The sequence below is a fragment of the Cibotium barometz genome, chromosome 11 (genome assembly GCF_041138505.1).
Source record: "Cibotium barometz isolate CiBa-2024 chromosome 11, ASM4113850v1, whole genome shotgun sequence".
Lineage (NCBI taxonomy): Eukaryota > Viridiplantae > Streptophyta > Polypodiopsida > Cyatheales > Cibotiaceae > Cibotium > Cibotium barometz.
Genome location: NC_141056.1, coordinates 13,216,245 through 13,233,817, shown reverse-complemented (window position 1 = coordinate 13,233,817; position 17,573 = coordinate 13,216,245). Strand labels below are relative to the sequence as shown.

The window sequence follows — 17,573 nt, the reverse complement described above, 5'->3', positions numbered from 1 at the left end:
ATGGGAGGCCACCCAAGAGCTTGTCTCTTACCCAAATCCTTGAGCAAACGAATAACAAGAATAAAGAATGGGCTAACCTAATGGAACTGGGAGAAGAGAGGAAGAGGGTAAAAGGGAATGAACCTAATCTAAAAGGAAATGTAAAAGCACCACCATCACTCACCACACGCTTTCCTCTACACAAGAGGGTAAAAGGGAATGAACCTAATCTAAAAGGAAATGTAAAAGCAACACCATCACTCACCAACTCACCCACATCCTCAAGGCTCACACCACCCAAGCAAAGTAAGACCTCACAAGAAGAAGATAATGGCACACTAGCACAAGGGCTCAATCGCAAGCCTCTCACACATGGGGAGCTTATGTGCAAGCAAGCCATGCCCAAAACAACACATCCTTAGTTCCCTCAAGAGCAAGGAGAAGACTCAACTCAACCCTAAGCAAACATTAAAAGGAGATACCTTAACCTCTACGATGAGATAGGGGAGCATAAGTCTTAAACTATTCAAATGGAAAGAACATAAGATAGACTTCACAACTTAGGCTAGAGGGGAAGTGTGATATCCCTCACCTATGCTCTTATATAGCAAAAATTATGGCCATCCCATATGCATAAGTACCACATGGCGAGCATAGGTGAGTCCTTGAAGATATACATAATAAGCTCAAATGTCACCCTAATGAAACTTTGAGAAGAGTGCAATCTAGTACATTCTTGGTGAAGTTTGATCAATCTTGATATATTGCAAGGAAGAGAACCAGAAAAGTGTTGTCTTTGCTGCATTTTCACCAAGGAAATATATTCAAGGCAGTTCTATTATAGATCTATACATCAGTGTTATGCGAAGTTTTAAAAGTGTTTCTAGCTATTGTATATGATCTTTATGGTCTCTATTGTCTTTATGGTCTCTCCCCCTTGCTTGGAAAAAGTGTCATATTCTTTTTCTTTTCTTTTCTTTTTGAGGTCTGTAAACAATAGAGCAGCCAAGGGTATATCCTCTACTAAGGCTCTACTAAGAAATCTCATTTTGTAATGTTTTATCTGTAGTGTATCTTGAAGTTTTCTAAACTCTTTGTATTTATCATTTAAGGTGTGTCACTCTTTCTTTGAAAAGAATGTCATCTATGCTATTACCCAAAATAATGCTAACCCTCTATAAAGATACTAGTATTTGATGGAAATATCAAAGGTCTATAAAGATACTAGTATTTGATGGAAATATCAAAGGTCTATATGTTTTTAAAGGTATTTATAATTGCTTCTAGATAGTGTAAACTTGATTCAATAATGTGGTGCAATTGATTAATGCATTGGCTACTAGGAAATAATATGAAAAGCCTTTTCCAAAAGAAAATGATGCACAATAGTATTATCAAATGCTAAACAGTAACAAAACTTTTTGATTTACTTATGAAGTTTGATTGATTATTATAAAAAGATACAAGGAAGTAAATTTTCACCATCATGAAAAACTAATGTAAGAACTATCATTTTAAGAATACGAAAATAAAGAAAAAGGAAAGATATTTCTTATATTGCTCCTTGATTATTGAGAATATTAAAGTCTTTTGCCAAAATTGCTAAGCTATGACAAATCTCTAGAAAGTAGTAATATTATAAATATGAGTAATTTATAATATTACTTTTTAAATAAATCTTCTTAGTCAACAATGATAGGATATCTTATCCTATTATTTCAAGGATGATCTTAAGTAGGTTTGTAAAACTGACTAACTAATTTATTAATCATAAACAAAATGATTCATTAACCATCAAAGTTAACTGGTAATAATCTAGAGCTAATGGTACTTTTGTGTGATCGTAGATTTTTCTCTATAATGTATTCAATATATAAAAGTAAAGGGAAAGGGAAAAGAAAAAGCTTATCTAGCTCTTGAATTGACAAGTGATTGCAAAATTTTGGTTAACTTGAGTTTGATAACATACTCTTGGCAACCATTCATTGAAGCTCATTGAGGCACCTTCATAACACTATCTCCCATTTTCGTTTGATTAGTAGTCTCCATTTGTAAGTTCAAAGCTTCTTGTCATCACCATCGTCCTTCTTCTCATACTAGAAAATAGGTAGAAGCCTTTTTACCTTAACAACCCTCCCATTTGAGGAGTAACTACCCTTAATTGAATAAAGAACTTGGTAACAAACTTTACATCATAGAGCATGAGAAAGTTCAACATAGCCATTGGTGATTCTAAATTGAAAGTAGCAAGTTAGATATTTGGTAAAGAGTTATCTGAATAGAATTAAACATAAAATGATTGAAGCTACATGTAAATTCAGAGTAACACGATATAGAAATGCATTCATTCAAGGAGGATCGCTAACTATATGCACTCTACCATAAGTTGTAGAAGTTTCGAGTTTTGAGTAAATTCCAAGTTTTGAGTAAGTTGTTATACATTTGTTCGAGCCGTCGAGAAAAATATTGCTTTGTTAGTTGTTTTTCTTCCCTTGTCTTCTACCAGTCAATTCTATTGCAAAGATTCATTTTGTTGAAACCGCCTTTTCTGAAATTTTGAAGCCCTCCTTTGGTGCCGATTTAAAGAAAAAAATCATAAATTTTATAAGGTTGTTTTCTTAATGTCCATTTGAAACTTGGAAGAGATTATGGTAAGCCTTATTTTTAAAGTTTTAGAAACCTTATAGCTAAGGCTTTTTAATAAGACTTTGAATCTTCAAGCTTTAAAGCTTTATTATCTTAAGCTTGTATATTAATAAGAAACACGATAAGGTTGTTTTCTTAATGTCCTTTTGAACCTTGAAAGAGAGTACGGTAAGCCTTATTTTTAAAGGTTTAGAAACCTTATAGTTAAGGCTTTTTAATAAGACTTTGAATCTTCAAGCTTTAAAGCTTTATTATCTTAAGCTTGTATATTAATAAGAAACACGATAAGGTTGTTTTCTTAATGTCCTTTTGAACCTTGAAAGAGAGTATGGTAAGCCTTATTTTTAAAGTTTTAGAAACCTTATAGTTAAGGCTTTTTAATAAGACTTTGAATCTTCAAGATTTAAAGCTTTATTATCTTAAGCTTATATATTAACAAGAAACACGAATTTACCGCTAGCAACCTGGAAAAATCTCCATGCACCGATCGCCATTGATGAGGGTAGGAGTCTAACTTGAGGTGTTTCAACATTTTGTGAGTAGGAGTTTGATCCTCGTAACCTATTGATTCAATCCATGGAACCTAATTGATTTGGGGAAAACCACTTTTTTAAGGAAAGTCGTTTTGAAAACATGCAAATCCACTTTCCCTTCATCCTTTGGATAATAATTTGTAGTTTTCTTTTTGTTCAATGGGTAAAGAACTTTAGCTTTAACTCTTCCTTAGCGTTTTGCTTTGTCCTTGACCTTGTACCAATTCCTTTTTGCAAAACCTAGAGGGTTTTTTTTTCCTTCATGTAAAAGCCCTTTGACCCTGATGTGGATACCAATTCATTTTTTGCAGAACCTGGACGGTTTTTTTTCCTTCATGTAAAATCCAATTTTAAATATAGTAAAGCTCCCAATTCCTCAAGTCCTCCTATACTTCCTCCAAAATTTCATTTTTTGCTTTTTCTTCTGGTGGAGTGCATACACTTAGCGATCATCTTCGATTAAAATGCCTTTCTATATCAAGTGTTACACCCAATTTTTAATGGAAATTATCCCGATGAGTAGTCAAAGGCAGGTCGAGAGTCATGAGGTATATTGCATTTCGATTCCAATTGGGTATTTAAACCAAACATTCAATTCTAGTGTTACGTTATGAAATCATCCAAGGGTATAATATCAAAGATGATCCAACTATATCTAAACCGGAATTTCACACACGTTTGGAATATCTAAAATCCAGACTACCACTCAAAAAGATAATTGTTTCTTTCCATCTTTTTGCTACTCTTAAAAAGTAGTCAAAATTAATATTGTAGGACTTTAATTTTTAATGTATTTACTTCATTAATATCTTTCAATTGAGTTAGTGTTAAATTTGCCCAGCTTCTACAAGTCAAGCAAATTCAAGTAAGCTTCTTCAATAATCACACATATGCATGACAAATATTTTACTACACCATTTTTATAGATTAAATTATATTTACATGTGGCTTCAATCATTGTATGTTTAATGCTATTCGGATAACTCTTTACCAAATATCTAACTTGTTACTTTAAATTTAAAATCATCAATGGTTATGTTGTACATTTTTATGCTCTATAATATAAAGTTTATTACTTTAAATTTAAAATCATCAAGGGTTGTGCTGTAAAATTTCATGCTCTATAGTATAAAGTTTATTACTTTAAATTTAAAATCATCAATGGTTATGTTGTACTTTTCCATGCTCTATAAAATAAAGTTTGATACTAAGTTCTTTATTTGATTGAGGGTAGTTACTCCTCAAATGGGAGAGCTATTATGGTAAAAAGGGAATCTACCTATTTTCTAGTGCTATGAAGGTGCCTCAACGAGCTTTAATAAATGGATGCCAAGTATCAAACTTAAGTAGACCATTACGCTTGTTGATGCTCCTCCTTAGCATTTCTACAGAGGCTTCCTACTCTCCTACCTTCTCCTCGACATTAATTAATACACAAAAGTTTAAACCTTACAAGTAGTAAGGTTGCTAGCATCTTTAGGCCCCTACTATGCTTGTTGATGCTCCTCCTTAGCATTTCTATAGAGGCTTCCTACTCCCCTACCTCCTCCTCATCAACCCCTCGAGAGCCATTGTGCTAGATATGCAGAGTCCCCCCCTCCCTCCATCCCAAATAGATAAAAGATAAAACATTGTTTGAGAGAGAGAGAGAGAGAGAGAGAGAGAGAGAGAGAGAGAGAGAGAGAGAGAGAGAGAGAGAGATTTACATCTACGAAAGGTCCCAAGGATGATCTATGAGATCAAAAGTGATACATTGGTTCCTTGAGAATAGTAGTCCATGGAGAAAGACTAGACCGTGATTGAGAGCAAACAAACACAAACAAGCAAAAATGAAAACAAACATCCTACTATAATCAGCTAGGAGATTGTTGGTGCTAAGCCTCACATAAAGCCATCATTTGGAAGTGGTTTTTGGGCTTCTTAAACTTTGGGCTTTAGATTAGACTTGTAAAAATCCTCAATGAGATATTCTGAATCGTAGTAGATTGCCCATTTGCCTTCTTGTTGAGCTACTCTAACTTTGGCTAGTCCAACATTCTTTTGCTTAAGTTACATGTGTGTGTGTGTGTGTGTGTGTGTGTGAGAGAGAGAGAGAGAGAGAGAGAGAGAGAAAGAGAGAGAGAGAGAGGCATCTCAAACACCAAACCCGGAGAGGAAAACAAAGCCTTGCTCCATCAGAGGGGCCATAGACGAAGGTGGGTGATCCCCTTTTGCAATGAAGAGGACACGTGCATTTTCTTACTATAAAAGCAAAGATATAAGATGATCTCATACTAAATTGGGCCTAGTGGGTTACTCTATGGTTGTACTATTACACTAAGCAACAAATTCGGCCTTGTGGGTTAATCTATGGTTCTAACAATATGGCACCAAACTATTTTTTGCATTTCCATTAAATATATTATGTGAGATTTTCAAGAAGAAGAGTGTTTTTCTAAGGTTTCATTTTAGTATGTAATGATTAATGCTTGAAAAAGTCAATGAGATGATGACTCCCATATCCTCTCTATTTAAGGCAAAAAAATGATGACCCCCATACCGTTTCTATTTGCATGCATTCACCCAAATCATTTCTATTGGTGCATATTGGAGGAGGAGACGTGTTAGGGAGCGGAGCCACGTGTGAGGCGAGTGGGCAAGTGGATCCGTGTAAGTGTCCTTTCCAAGTGGGTGGTTGCATGCATTCCGTACATCGACGGTGGGTGGTTGCATGCATTGCGTACATCGACGAGTGGTCGACGAGACGGTGAATGAATGGCAGGGACATCCAGTCTATGGCACCAAGGGTGGTTGCATGCATTCGTACATCGACGGGTGGTCGACGAGACGGTGAATGAATGGCAGGGACATCGAGTCTATGGCACCAAGGGGATTAAGAGATTCCAAGCTGATGGGGGGATTGGAGACCAACAACAAAGGGGAGATGAAGCCGTCTCGCAGAGAGGAGGCTGAGGTTGAGAATGCTAAGAAGAAGAATGTGCCTGACTGGTTAAACAAGAGACTGTGTGCTCAATCGAAAGATTAGAAGGTATGTTTGAGGATTAACCCGAAGTTGGTAAAAAATCAAGTGGGGCTCTTCTTCATGTGTAGCATGATCGTTTTCTATCCAAGAAGACCTCCGTCTGAGCTAAGTAGGTGGTTGCAGGAAAATGTTGTGCATGAAAATGTGGTGTCCAAAGTCTAGCTAGGTAAAGGGTTTTTCAATGTTTTGTTTGTTAAAGGAAAGTTGGTGACTGAGCTGTTTGCCAAAGGTCCCCTCTTCTTGGACCAATGGTTAGTGCATGTGTTTTCCTTTGACCCTCTATTTGATGTTAAAGAGCATTCAAAATGCATGTCCTATATGGGTTGAAATTGTAGGCCTCCCCCCATGGCTTAGACCGGCTATGCGTGATATAGCTCGTTCTCTGTGTCCACTGTTGTATTTGCCAAATGACGAGGTGGGTGTGGTAGACAAGCCAATAGAGCTTGCATCTCCTGGAACACCACCAATAGAGACACCTAAATCACTTGGGTGACTGGGATATATTAGAGTTGGGTCTGAAATTTGGAGCTTTCCTGAGTGCCTACTTTAAATGTGGAGAGTTTGGTCGTATAGCAAAAAATTGCCTTGAGCAGCTTGTGTGGTCAAAGGGGAAGGGAAAAAGGAGGGAAATAAAAATGATGGGAAAAAAATTACAGATTCAACAAGCCAGAGGTTAGGCCTATTTAGGGGGTAGAATGTAAGAACACTAAATCTCAAGGCAATCTAAGCCCTAGTTTATATTCTAATCCCTATATCCCCTTGAAGAAGAGTGATAGTCGCCCTTCCTTGGATCAAAGATTTGATTTCATTGTTGATGAGACTTGGAAAGTGATTCAGAAAGAGGTTTTAGTACTAAGGGATGAGGAGGAGGTTGATATGGCCCCGAAAAATGCGCTGTCATGAATAATTACACTGAACTTTCAGGGTGCACATGGAATGTAAAAGGGATAAAAGATTTAAAAAAAAGAATGCCTCTTTTGGGGGTTAGTTAAGCTATGGGGTTACTGGGTTATGGTTGTACATGAGCATAATCTTTTTGGCGATATCACTAGAAAGGATAGATTCAAAGATTGGACTATTATGTATGGGGGAGTAAGTGTTGGATATAGCAGGGTGATGACTATAGTGAGAGGAATGATCTTAGCCCTAGCATAATAGCTAATCATCTTAATGGTAGGATTCTTGTGGTAGAAGTTTTGATGAGAGGAGAAATAACTTGGCTCGTTAATGTGTATGGGGCTCACAATCATAAAATCAGGAGTGAGATGTGGAACTAGATTGCCAATTTAAATATTCAGGTTCCTTGCATTATCTTGGGAGATTTTAATATGGTTGAAAGGGTAGTGGATAGATGTGGTGGAAGCACTGTATAGGCAAGGAAAAAGGCAAATGGGTGGAGTTAAGAAGGGATCTGGGCCTGATAGATAGCTGGCACTTAGGGGATTGGAGAGATTACCCAGGTCATATGTACTTTAGTTTGTAATATATTTCATCTTCCTTGAGAATTGACAGGATTTTTTTGGTCAACAAGCTTCCTAGGTTTCCCACACCTTGAGGGTAGCTATTGACCACAACTCTGCTATATCTAATCATATGCCTTTGAAATGGTGCTGGACTGTTAACGATGGGGATAAGCTTGATCTTTCCCAGTATCCCACAAGGAAGCTGAATGTCAATAATCTTCTCCTTAAGGATGCCTTATTTGTGGAATATATAGAGGAAGAGTTGCTCTTTTGAAATCGGGAAGGGACAAAGCACCTGGCTGAGATGGCCTCTCTACATAATTCTTCATTTCCTTTTTGCCCTCTTTAAAGGATATTGTGGGGGAAGTATGTAGGAAATCCTTCAACACTGGCAGCATGGACAAGGACTTTAACGAAGGTCTTGTGAAATTAATTCCAAAACAAGTTGCTTGTATAGCAGATTTGAACATTGGAGACCCATTACTCTGCTGACTGTGATTTATAAGATTTTGGCCAAGGTGATTGCCCTCAGAATCACTCTAGTGCTTCAAGAAGTTGTCTCTAAGAAGCAACATGGGTTCATCAAGGGTAGATAAATATATGACAACATCTTTAGAGCTATGCTAAGAAGAGATGTGGCTCTTAAAACTCAACAAAAATGCATTATGCTACAACTTGATCTTGAAAAGGCCTATGATAGGGTTCATTGGTCATTTGTAGCTAGAATTATGGAGAGACTTGGATTTGGGACTAAAATGGCAACATGTATGTATACTATGTCTTTGGGAGGGTATTCCAATGTGTTACTGAATGGGAGAGTGGTGGGGGGGGAGGATTGAGATTAATAGATATGTTAGACAAGGTTGTCCTTTGGCTCCCCTCCTGTTTGCTATTGCCTCTCATCCCTTGGTGGTGTCACACTTGAGAATGCTTGTAGAGATGGGAGTATCACTTGGTTTAAGTTAAGATACAGTGAGCAATTGGTTATACAATGTTTTGGTGATGACTCTCTGTTGTTTTTGAAAGCTGAGAACAACAATGTTAGACTGGCTTTGGACATTGTTCAGGAGTTTGTAGTTGCTTTAGGCTCCAGTTGTAATATCCAGAAATCCAGAATTATTAGTCTGACAAAGACAATGATTTTGATATGCAGAGATGGGGGTGTGAGGTGGTACATAAGGGACAAAATGTTAGATTGCTAGGAATCCCATTTGGGGTTTGTTTTACATAATAAACAGATGACTGAGTGGGCTGTTAATAGGTTTTTGGAGAAGTTAAGGAAATGGGAGGGTATTAATAGAGTTCCATTTCATAACAGGATTGATATTTGTAATGCTGTACTGAATGCTTGCATAATGTTTTATGCCTAGTGATGGATTTTGGGAAGTGCCATTGAAAAAAATTGTAGGTCCTGTCAGAGATTTCATACGGAGAAATGGTAGAGTATCCAGCTTGGGACAAACTGTCAGTCCCAAAGGGGGATGGGGGCATTGGAATTTTACATATGCCTACTCATTCCCTAGCAAAGGAGTGCCTTGATGGCTGTAGATGAGACGTGTTGGATTAAGGATTAGTCTTGGATCAATGGTGTTAAGCTAGTAAATGGCAAAACCAAAGATCTTTACTCTATGATGAGAAGAGGGGAAGGCAATGTTGAATACTACAAAACAAGATCTGGAGAGAGAGATGGAGCTTTGAAATTTGGAAGAAGAGATGGAAGCTTCTATGGGAGAGTCAGATCCCAAGGAGATTTCAAGTGTTTTTGTGGAGGATTGGCATGTGGACCCTCCTTATTGGTTCTAAATTGCTTCAATAAAATATTCATAGTGGAAGCTCTCCCAGGTGTGCAGGTCTGCATTGGAGGAGAGTAAACATGCCTTCTGGGAGTGTCCAGCCATCAGAGGAGCATGGGGTAGGATTGCTAAATGGGTTAAGCAATGTTTGGGAGTTCAGGCTTACTAGGGGGATTGGATTCTTGGTAAATGGACCTTCAATGATGAAAATGCAGGGCTACTGTTTAACATAATCAGAGCATGTTGTTTGTGGGAAGTCTGGAATGCTATTGTTTTTTAGAAGGTGTCCCTTCTTGGTATTGATGCGACATATGTAATGCATAAATGTGTTTGTATGTACTGGTCTATATGTAATTTGAATAAGTTGAGAGAAGAAGGACTGGATCAACTCCTATTGAATCTACAAAGGAGCATTACTTGATTTATGCCTTACTCTCGGTGGGACCTCAAACGTAGTGGGGGGGTTCCTAACCCTTGGATTATATTTTGCAGGAGAGATTTTGTGAAGGCTGGAAATGCAGACTACCTAGATTTGGGCCCAGAACCAGAAGATGGTACCTCAAGGAAAAACAGATTGACTATACCTTTGTTGCATTCATAGAGAACCCAGTGGGAACCAAGCCCACAGTAAAAATTTGGCTTTGTTGCATTCTTAGAGAACCCAGTGGACACCAAGCCCACAGTAAAAATTTGGTTAAAGAAAGGAGGCAGATTGGAAAAACAATTCCCAAGGGGGTGCACCACAGAGGCAATGATGGAGGCACCCAATGGGCACGCCCACAGTAAAAATTTGGTTAAAGAAAGGAGGCAGATTGGAAAAACAATCCCCAAGGGGGTGCACCATAGAGGCAATGATGGAGGCTTGCATTATGTTGGGCTATCAGATTTTTTGGGGGCAGTCTAACTTTCTGTTGGAAGAGGAGAGATGGTCTTTACTTTGTAAACTCTTAAACGAAGTCAAGTGTGAAAAATAGAGGTCTGCAGTGAGGAAATTTTCAGATGTATATGACTTGAAAGTGTACTTGACTTTTTTCAACACTTATATATAAATATCTACTATTGAAAAAAAAACAAACAAATCCTTTCTATTTAAGGTCCACAATTCTCTATAAAAAGCCTCAAAGGGCTCACTCAACGAGTAGAGGGAGGGAGAGAAGAGAAGAGAAGAGAACTTTTTAACGTCGTAGGAAACTATCCCAAGAGACCAAATTGATCTATCCGACAAGATTTGAACTCAAGACCTTTGATTCAAGAGGGAAATGAGCTAACCAATCTACCACACTTGGGTGATAGAAAGGTTAGCCCATTTTCCTCTTCTTATTCACACACACACACCCACACACCCACACACACATTGAGAAGAGAACTTTTTAACGTCGTAGGAAACTATCCCAAGAGACCAAATTGATCTATCCGACAAGATTTGAACTCAAGACCTTTGATTCAAGAGGGAAATGAGCTAACCAATCTACCACACTTGGGTGAGAGAGGAGGAGGAGAGGGAGGGGTAGGGGAAACTCATCTTCTAAGGTTGTATTAATTAAATGCCACATCAGTGGCATTTAATTAATACATATCAAATAATTTGTCAGAAATATACATATCAAATAATTTGTTTGAATAAACATATCAAATAAACATATACATATCAAATAATTTGTTTGAATAAACATATCAAATAATTTGTCTGAATATACATATCAAATAATAGTCGTTATTATAGTTATCATCATTATTACATTAAGCAACAAATTTATTCCATATGATTTAATTGAATGGAATTAATGAGAGGATTTTGGTGCCCTATTTCTTTGTTATGTGTGCCACGGTGACTGAAAAGTTTACAAATTTTAAAGCATAGCCTAAGGTAGAAAACGTTTTTTTGCCTAATTCAGAACTACCAATGCAATTGTAAACCAAAAATATATATTTTGGCGGACACGTGCGCGTTTACTAACCCCGGAGTGGTACTCTCGTTCAGACATTTGCAGTGGAGCTCGAAAGTTTGTGGCTATGGCGAGTCGCGAGAAAAACAGAGATTAGAGTGGCCCTCCCTTGCAGGTCCGGGCGGTCCAGGTAATTTGACGTCTTTTGATCTTTACTTCTTCTCTGTGTTTCTCTGGAAAACAAAATTATAAAGCACATTGCCTGCTTTTTGGTTCTTTTCTTGCCTTTTCTGCCTTTTTGGGGTTTTGTCTGTGTCTGCTTTTTATTTTTTTGTCTGTCCTTTTTTAAGGGTGTTTTGCCTCTATATCTGTTGGTTTTTCTTCAAGAAGTGTTTTCTAGGGTATTATTTCTGGTTTTTGCTCATCCACCCTTTTCTAGGCTCTCTACTAGTCTAATTGTAACAGAAAAGCGGTGTGATTAGGGTTAGACCAGGGATCATGGCAAGAATGACAGAGGATAGGAAGAAAAAACGGCAGAGACTTAAGAGCATGGCAGATACAGAAGCTCTACACACATCACAAACATTGACGAACAAGCCAGACAACAAGGTTTCACTGCCAAGTGCCGATCAGGATGTGAAGATGACTGACGCAGCAGAGGAGAGCCCTCTGATGGTCAAGCCAGAGCGGGTTTTACGCCCACGCAGCAAAGAAAGCCCTCTGGAGGTGTCTCCCGAGCACGGCAAGAAGGCTGCAACTGATGAACACGGCAACAGAGCTGTGGACACCCTGTTGTCTCTTCAGCAGTTGAAAGAATCAGAGAAACAGGAAGAGAAGGGTGAGCCAGGTATGAAAGTCTTGCCTACTCTGCCTGCGAATGTGTCAGGACGGCATGCAGTTGCATCTGGGCCTCTTGATTCAAACAGGGCCGGAAAACAGCCAACAGGTTCCACACAATTAGATAGCCTCAGGACCTACATAGAAAGTCTTGGCGGGGTGCTTGAACATGGGTGGCATGTTGATTCACAACGGAGGCATAACACTGGCAAGCTAAGTAAGACCTTCATCTCACCAACCAAGGAACGGTTCAGGTCAAGGATTGAAGTGGCTAAGCACCTCGGTTTACCCACAGCAAAAAACAGTCAACTTGCAAGCTCTCATTTGCTATCAAACAGCCAGATGGCGGTAAAGGCAACCATCGATGGTGTGACCTTGGGCGAACGGATATTCAAAGGTCCAGAAAGTCAGATCCACAATCACGGCGATGTAAAGCACAACTTTACTGGCAAAAGCAAGGTGAGTTGGTCTTTTTCTTACTATGCTATAGGCTGAATGTAAATTGAGTTTAAAGAGTTGGTTGTGGTATTGTTCTGATATAATGGATGCCTGAAAATGTGCAGAAAGACCGCCCATTAGTTCCTGCACAATCTCATGGGAAAGCTGTAGTTAATGTGAATGCTAGTGTCACACTGGAATCTGATACAACAAAGGCAGTAGAGGATGCCAGTGAGATACCCATAGCCAGCACGAAGATCCCATCAGCATCTTTCATAACGCAACGATGTCAAGACGTTTTGAGGAGTATCATCTCTACAGACAATTTTGCAGCTCTCACCAACATGCTTAATCGGGGCTCACCTTCTGGATCCCTGGAGGCCACTTTGCAGTTTAAGGCACCCCCATTGGTTGCTGGATCTCTAGACTTGCAATTAATACATCTAAGATTGTCCACAGGTGCTTATGGACAAACACCAGAGTTATTTTCTGCAGATATTCAACAGGTACTACTTTTCTAATATTTGTTTCTTTTTTGTTTTTTTTCTTTTCTTTTTGACAACAGATTTATGCCCCCCCCCCCTCTCTTCTCCTCTCCCCGGATGCCACCTAGGACATGTGCATGTATTCACATGGCTCTTGGGGGCGTTTTTAGAACTCTTGCTCTTTTAATGTTAAGACATGTTGTCATGATTGTGACCAAAATCTCTCAATAATCCCTCATTAATTGTAAGGACGCCAATGAACTCATACAATGGGGGGAGGGGGAAACCACCACACAGGTGGTCTATAATGCCAAGTGGGCTCGCCACCTATGTCAGTGAGAAAGGACCATGATGCCAGATCCTCAAGGAGGCCTCTCGGTGCTTCCGCATGGGGTCTGAGCCGCCCCGAAGCTACCCCCATTGACCGTGGAGGGTATGAATGATATTGAGCCAGATGCTCCGGATAAACTCCGTTGGTGGGGCAAGGGTGCCTTCGATGGCTGCATCGAGCTCTCCATATGTGCCATGCAGCTATACTGTTGTAAATCTCCCATCTCTAGCAAGAACCTAGTGACCAACAACCTTTGGATGGAGTTGGGATCGGCAGAAATGTGAGAGACTTGAAGGGCTAGTCCCCCACCTTCCTCCTCATATGACAAGACAACCTCGGCCTCAATGGCCCAAGCAACTGTGCCCCACTTAACAATACGGGCGGGGGCCCGATCCATAGTGAAAATGTGTAGTCCTCTAAGAGCCTCGTAGTTCATGGTGCGGATGAGAGCTCCGCCTTACTCACGTTTTCTATCGGGCTTCATGGTAGATTGGAAAGAGCAGAGCCCCGCTAGGTCACTTGGAGATTGACTCACATTCAGATAGCTAGCTGCCCCTTGAGGCCCATGAGTGGCAGCAGGTCGCGGCAGGGACAGACTTAGCCTCGACACTGACTCCGCCATTCCCGTGCTCAAAGCTTCCCATGATATGTATAGGCGAGCCTCGAGCATGTCACCGCTAGGTAGACGTACCATGGGGTTCCAGATCAAAGGCTGTCGGAGGTGCTCCTCGGAGGCTACTGGAGCTAATTGTTGAAGGGTTGGCCTGAGATGATCCCAAGCACGCATGAGATTGGCTGAAAACCAGTCCTCGATTTTGGGCTAAAGGTACGTGCGCGCATCTCTGTGAAGATCATCTCGTGCTCTGAGGCTACGGGCCTCCCAGGATTGGCGTGTGGGCAGAGATTCTAGCCAGGAGGAAGTCCTTCCAAGGCTCACCACCTGGAAGAAGACCTCGAACATTCGATTTGTCGAAAAGGGCATGGCTCTGAATGGAGGGGTCGATGATGCCTAGGCCCCCTTTGTCACGGTTGAATGATCTGTCTCTAGGCCACCTTGGCCTGAGTGAGCCTCCCGTTGCTGCTAGCCCACAGAAAGTTGCACATCAAAGGTTGAACCTGACCAATACAGGCTCGGGAGAAAGACCAGTAGGAGGTGATGTACCACATGGTGGTGAGAAGAACGTGGTTCGCCACCACAACCCGGCTAGCTAAGGAAAGCTTTGGCAGAGCTCCAATATAGCAGCTTCTTCCGAATGCTTAGAAGAAGAGGGGCTAGTTGCTGCTCGGGGGAGATATCAATGTCAACTTGGCATCCTAGATAATGAACTGGAGTGCCCCTCCAGGCCCATTGAAAATCCTCAACTGGACACCAAGTCGGGGTGGGTGATGAGCCAACCTGAAAACCACACGACTTGTGCCAATCGATCTGCACCTTGGAAGCACGACAAAAGATCTCAATCGCCTTCGCGAATCTTTGGAGGTTCCTCTTGTCCCTCGGCAGGTATGTTGCCGTGTCATCGGCGAACATTGAATCCAGCAACAGCTCTTGTGCGCGGATGGGAAGACGCAGCCCTTGAAGCCTTGTCTCCTGGGCGGAGAGAAAACTGCTCATGGCCTCTGCGACAATATGAAGAGATAAGGCGCTAGAGGGGAGCCCTATCGGACACCAAGTCTGGGTGGGTGCTGAGCCAACCTGAAAACCACACGACTTGTGCCAATCGATCTGCACCCTGGAAGCACAACAAAAGATTTCAATCGCCTTCGCAAATCTTTGGAGGTTCTTCTTGTCCCCCGACAAGTATGTTGTCGTGTCATCGGGGAACACTGAATCAAGCAACTGCTCTTGTGTGCGGATGGGAAGACGCAGCCCCTAAAATATATATACATACATACATACATATATATATATATATATATATATATTAATATATATATATATATATGTATATATATATATATACATATATATATATATTAATATATATATATATGTATATATATATATATATATTAATATATATATATATATATATATATATATATATATATATAAATATAAATATATATGTATATATATATATATATATATTAATATATATATATATTAATATATATATATATATGTATATATTAATGTATATATATATATGTATATATTAATGTATATATATATATATATATATATAAATATATATATATAAATATATATATATATGTATATATATATATATATATATTAATATATATATATATTAATATATATATATATATGTATATATTAATGTATATATATATATGTATATATTAATGTATATATATATATGTATATATATATACATATATATGTATATACATATATATATACATATATATATATATGTATATACATACATACATATGTATATACATACATACATATACATATATATATATATATATATACATATATATACATATATATATATATTCAAGAAAAAAAACACAAAAGCAAAGAAAAAGCCAAGCATAGCTTTTGGGGGCTTTTAGTATTTTTTGGGAAACCTTTATAAACCCCCTCAAGTGGGCTTCTTGCCACATATCTCTCAAGTTTTCAAGCTCTCAAGCTCTCAAGTTCACTCGCACTTTCATTGTGCAAAGATCGAATTTTCTCTCCACGTACCCTCTTCACGATGTCGACCCAAGAATCGGAGTTGAAGCCCCTCGTGGAACGCGAAGGCTTGCCGGCTACGGAAGGTACCGATGCCGATCTTTTTGACGATTTTGTGTCAAAATCAGATTTCCAAGAGTTCAAAGTAGCTCTCGAAGCTTCTTCGACGGAACGTTAGGCACAAATCGCAGCCTAGATGCAAGCTTTGCAGAACTCCATTGCTCTATTGACCACTACCCTCTCTACTTTCTCGGGTATGGATACCTTGGCTTCAGCTTAAGGCTCCAATATTACTCCGGATCCGTTCGGGGGCGAGCAAAAGCAGCGCACCAAGGAGATCGTGGACACGTGGCAAGTTCACTTTCAGTTTCATCCAATGTCATGTGCACAGTGTGTATCTACCGTGTGCTACACGCATGCAAGACTAGTTTCGAGGCTTGGGGAAGCTTGGAACTAGGCAGGCTGATTGACGAGCTGAGTTAGGGAAATACTAACGGGCCGGCACTCAAGTATGGACGGGCGGGCACCCAAGTGTGGACGCCCGATGACCGACCAAGAGCCTATAAAAGGGTGGCCAAGGTTAGTTATTGGGATATAGAGAGTCTCGCGAGTTTGTGAGAGCTCTATGGTCTTGGAGCTTGGATCTAGTGCAGACGTGCACCTGCTTTGCGCAGCCGAGGCCGGCAGCAGTCTCGAGGCCCGCGAGGGCAGCTTCGTGGCGGTATGGGACGTCGCGAGGAGGAGATTGGTCGGTATGTCATCCTAGTTAGCTCAGCTCGTGGCTCGGTGGGGACAACCAAGACTGTGGGCTCGCCCACGGCTGTCATGGTTGGGAGGTGAGTCAGGCCTGCACCCCCTTGCTTGTTTATTTGTTCGTTTGTTTGCAGGATTCGAGTTTCGAACCAAGATCGATCACGAGGGGATCCGTGGGGATTTGACATCTCCACTGTCATGTGCAAGAATTGCCATGGACATTCTCCGGAGCTAGTCCAGAAGGGGCAGCCAAGGAAAAGACGACTAGAACCAGAATTTGGGAGCATGAGGTACAGTAGTGGCCAATGTTGGGCTTGGAGAAGGACTTGGATGCTGTCGGCTGAACCAGATAAGAGGCGGCTGCAAGCGCATCTTCATTTATGGATTTTATGACCAGTCGGCCAGTATAAAAGGCACATGTGCTCATTGTGTTAATCATTCACTCCCCCTTTGGGTGTGGGTCTAGACTAGGATTAGAGTAGGGTATTTCACTACATTTTCAAGGCAGCCTATGGCTGTAGAACTGGGTACCTTTTTGTACCATATTAATATACTGAATTTCTAGCTCTCTCTCTCTCTCTCTCTCTCTCTCTCTCTACTCTCCCTTCTGTTTGTGTTTTTGCATCAGCATGTTCTAAGTGGTGTTTAGGGCTGAAAGAAGACTCCCAGAGCTTCCGCGTGTTACATTGGTATCAGAGCATCATCAGGCTCAGCAAGGCTAAACGTTGTTTCAGTCTCATATGATGGTGTACAGGTCCAA

At 40.1% G+C, this 17,573-nt stretch overlaps 1 protein-coding gene across 2 annotated transcripts in view; it reads left to right on the top strand.

Annotated features, from left to right (window-relative positions):
* The first annotated feature begins 11,313 nt into the window (after window positions 1-11,313).
* LOC147633776 (uncharacterized) overlaps window positions 11,314-17,573 on the top strand; it is a 55,630-nt gene continuing 49,370 nt past the window's right edge. Inside the window, exons 1-3 of one of the 2 annotated variants that reach the window (XM_086804799.1) lie at window positions 11,314-11,512; window positions 11,805-12,618; window positions 12,723-13,103. In XM_086804799.1, coding sequence (XP_086660925.1) covers window positions 11,821-12,618; window positions 12,723-13,103 — 1,179 coding nt within the window. In that variant the 5' untranslated portion in view covers window positions 11,314-11,512; window positions 11,805-11,820. Of the gene's footprint in view, window positions 11,513-11,787; window positions 12,619-12,722; window positions 13,104-17,573 lie in introns of both variants that reach the window. The other variant, XM_086804800.1, reaches the window with a different exon arrangement.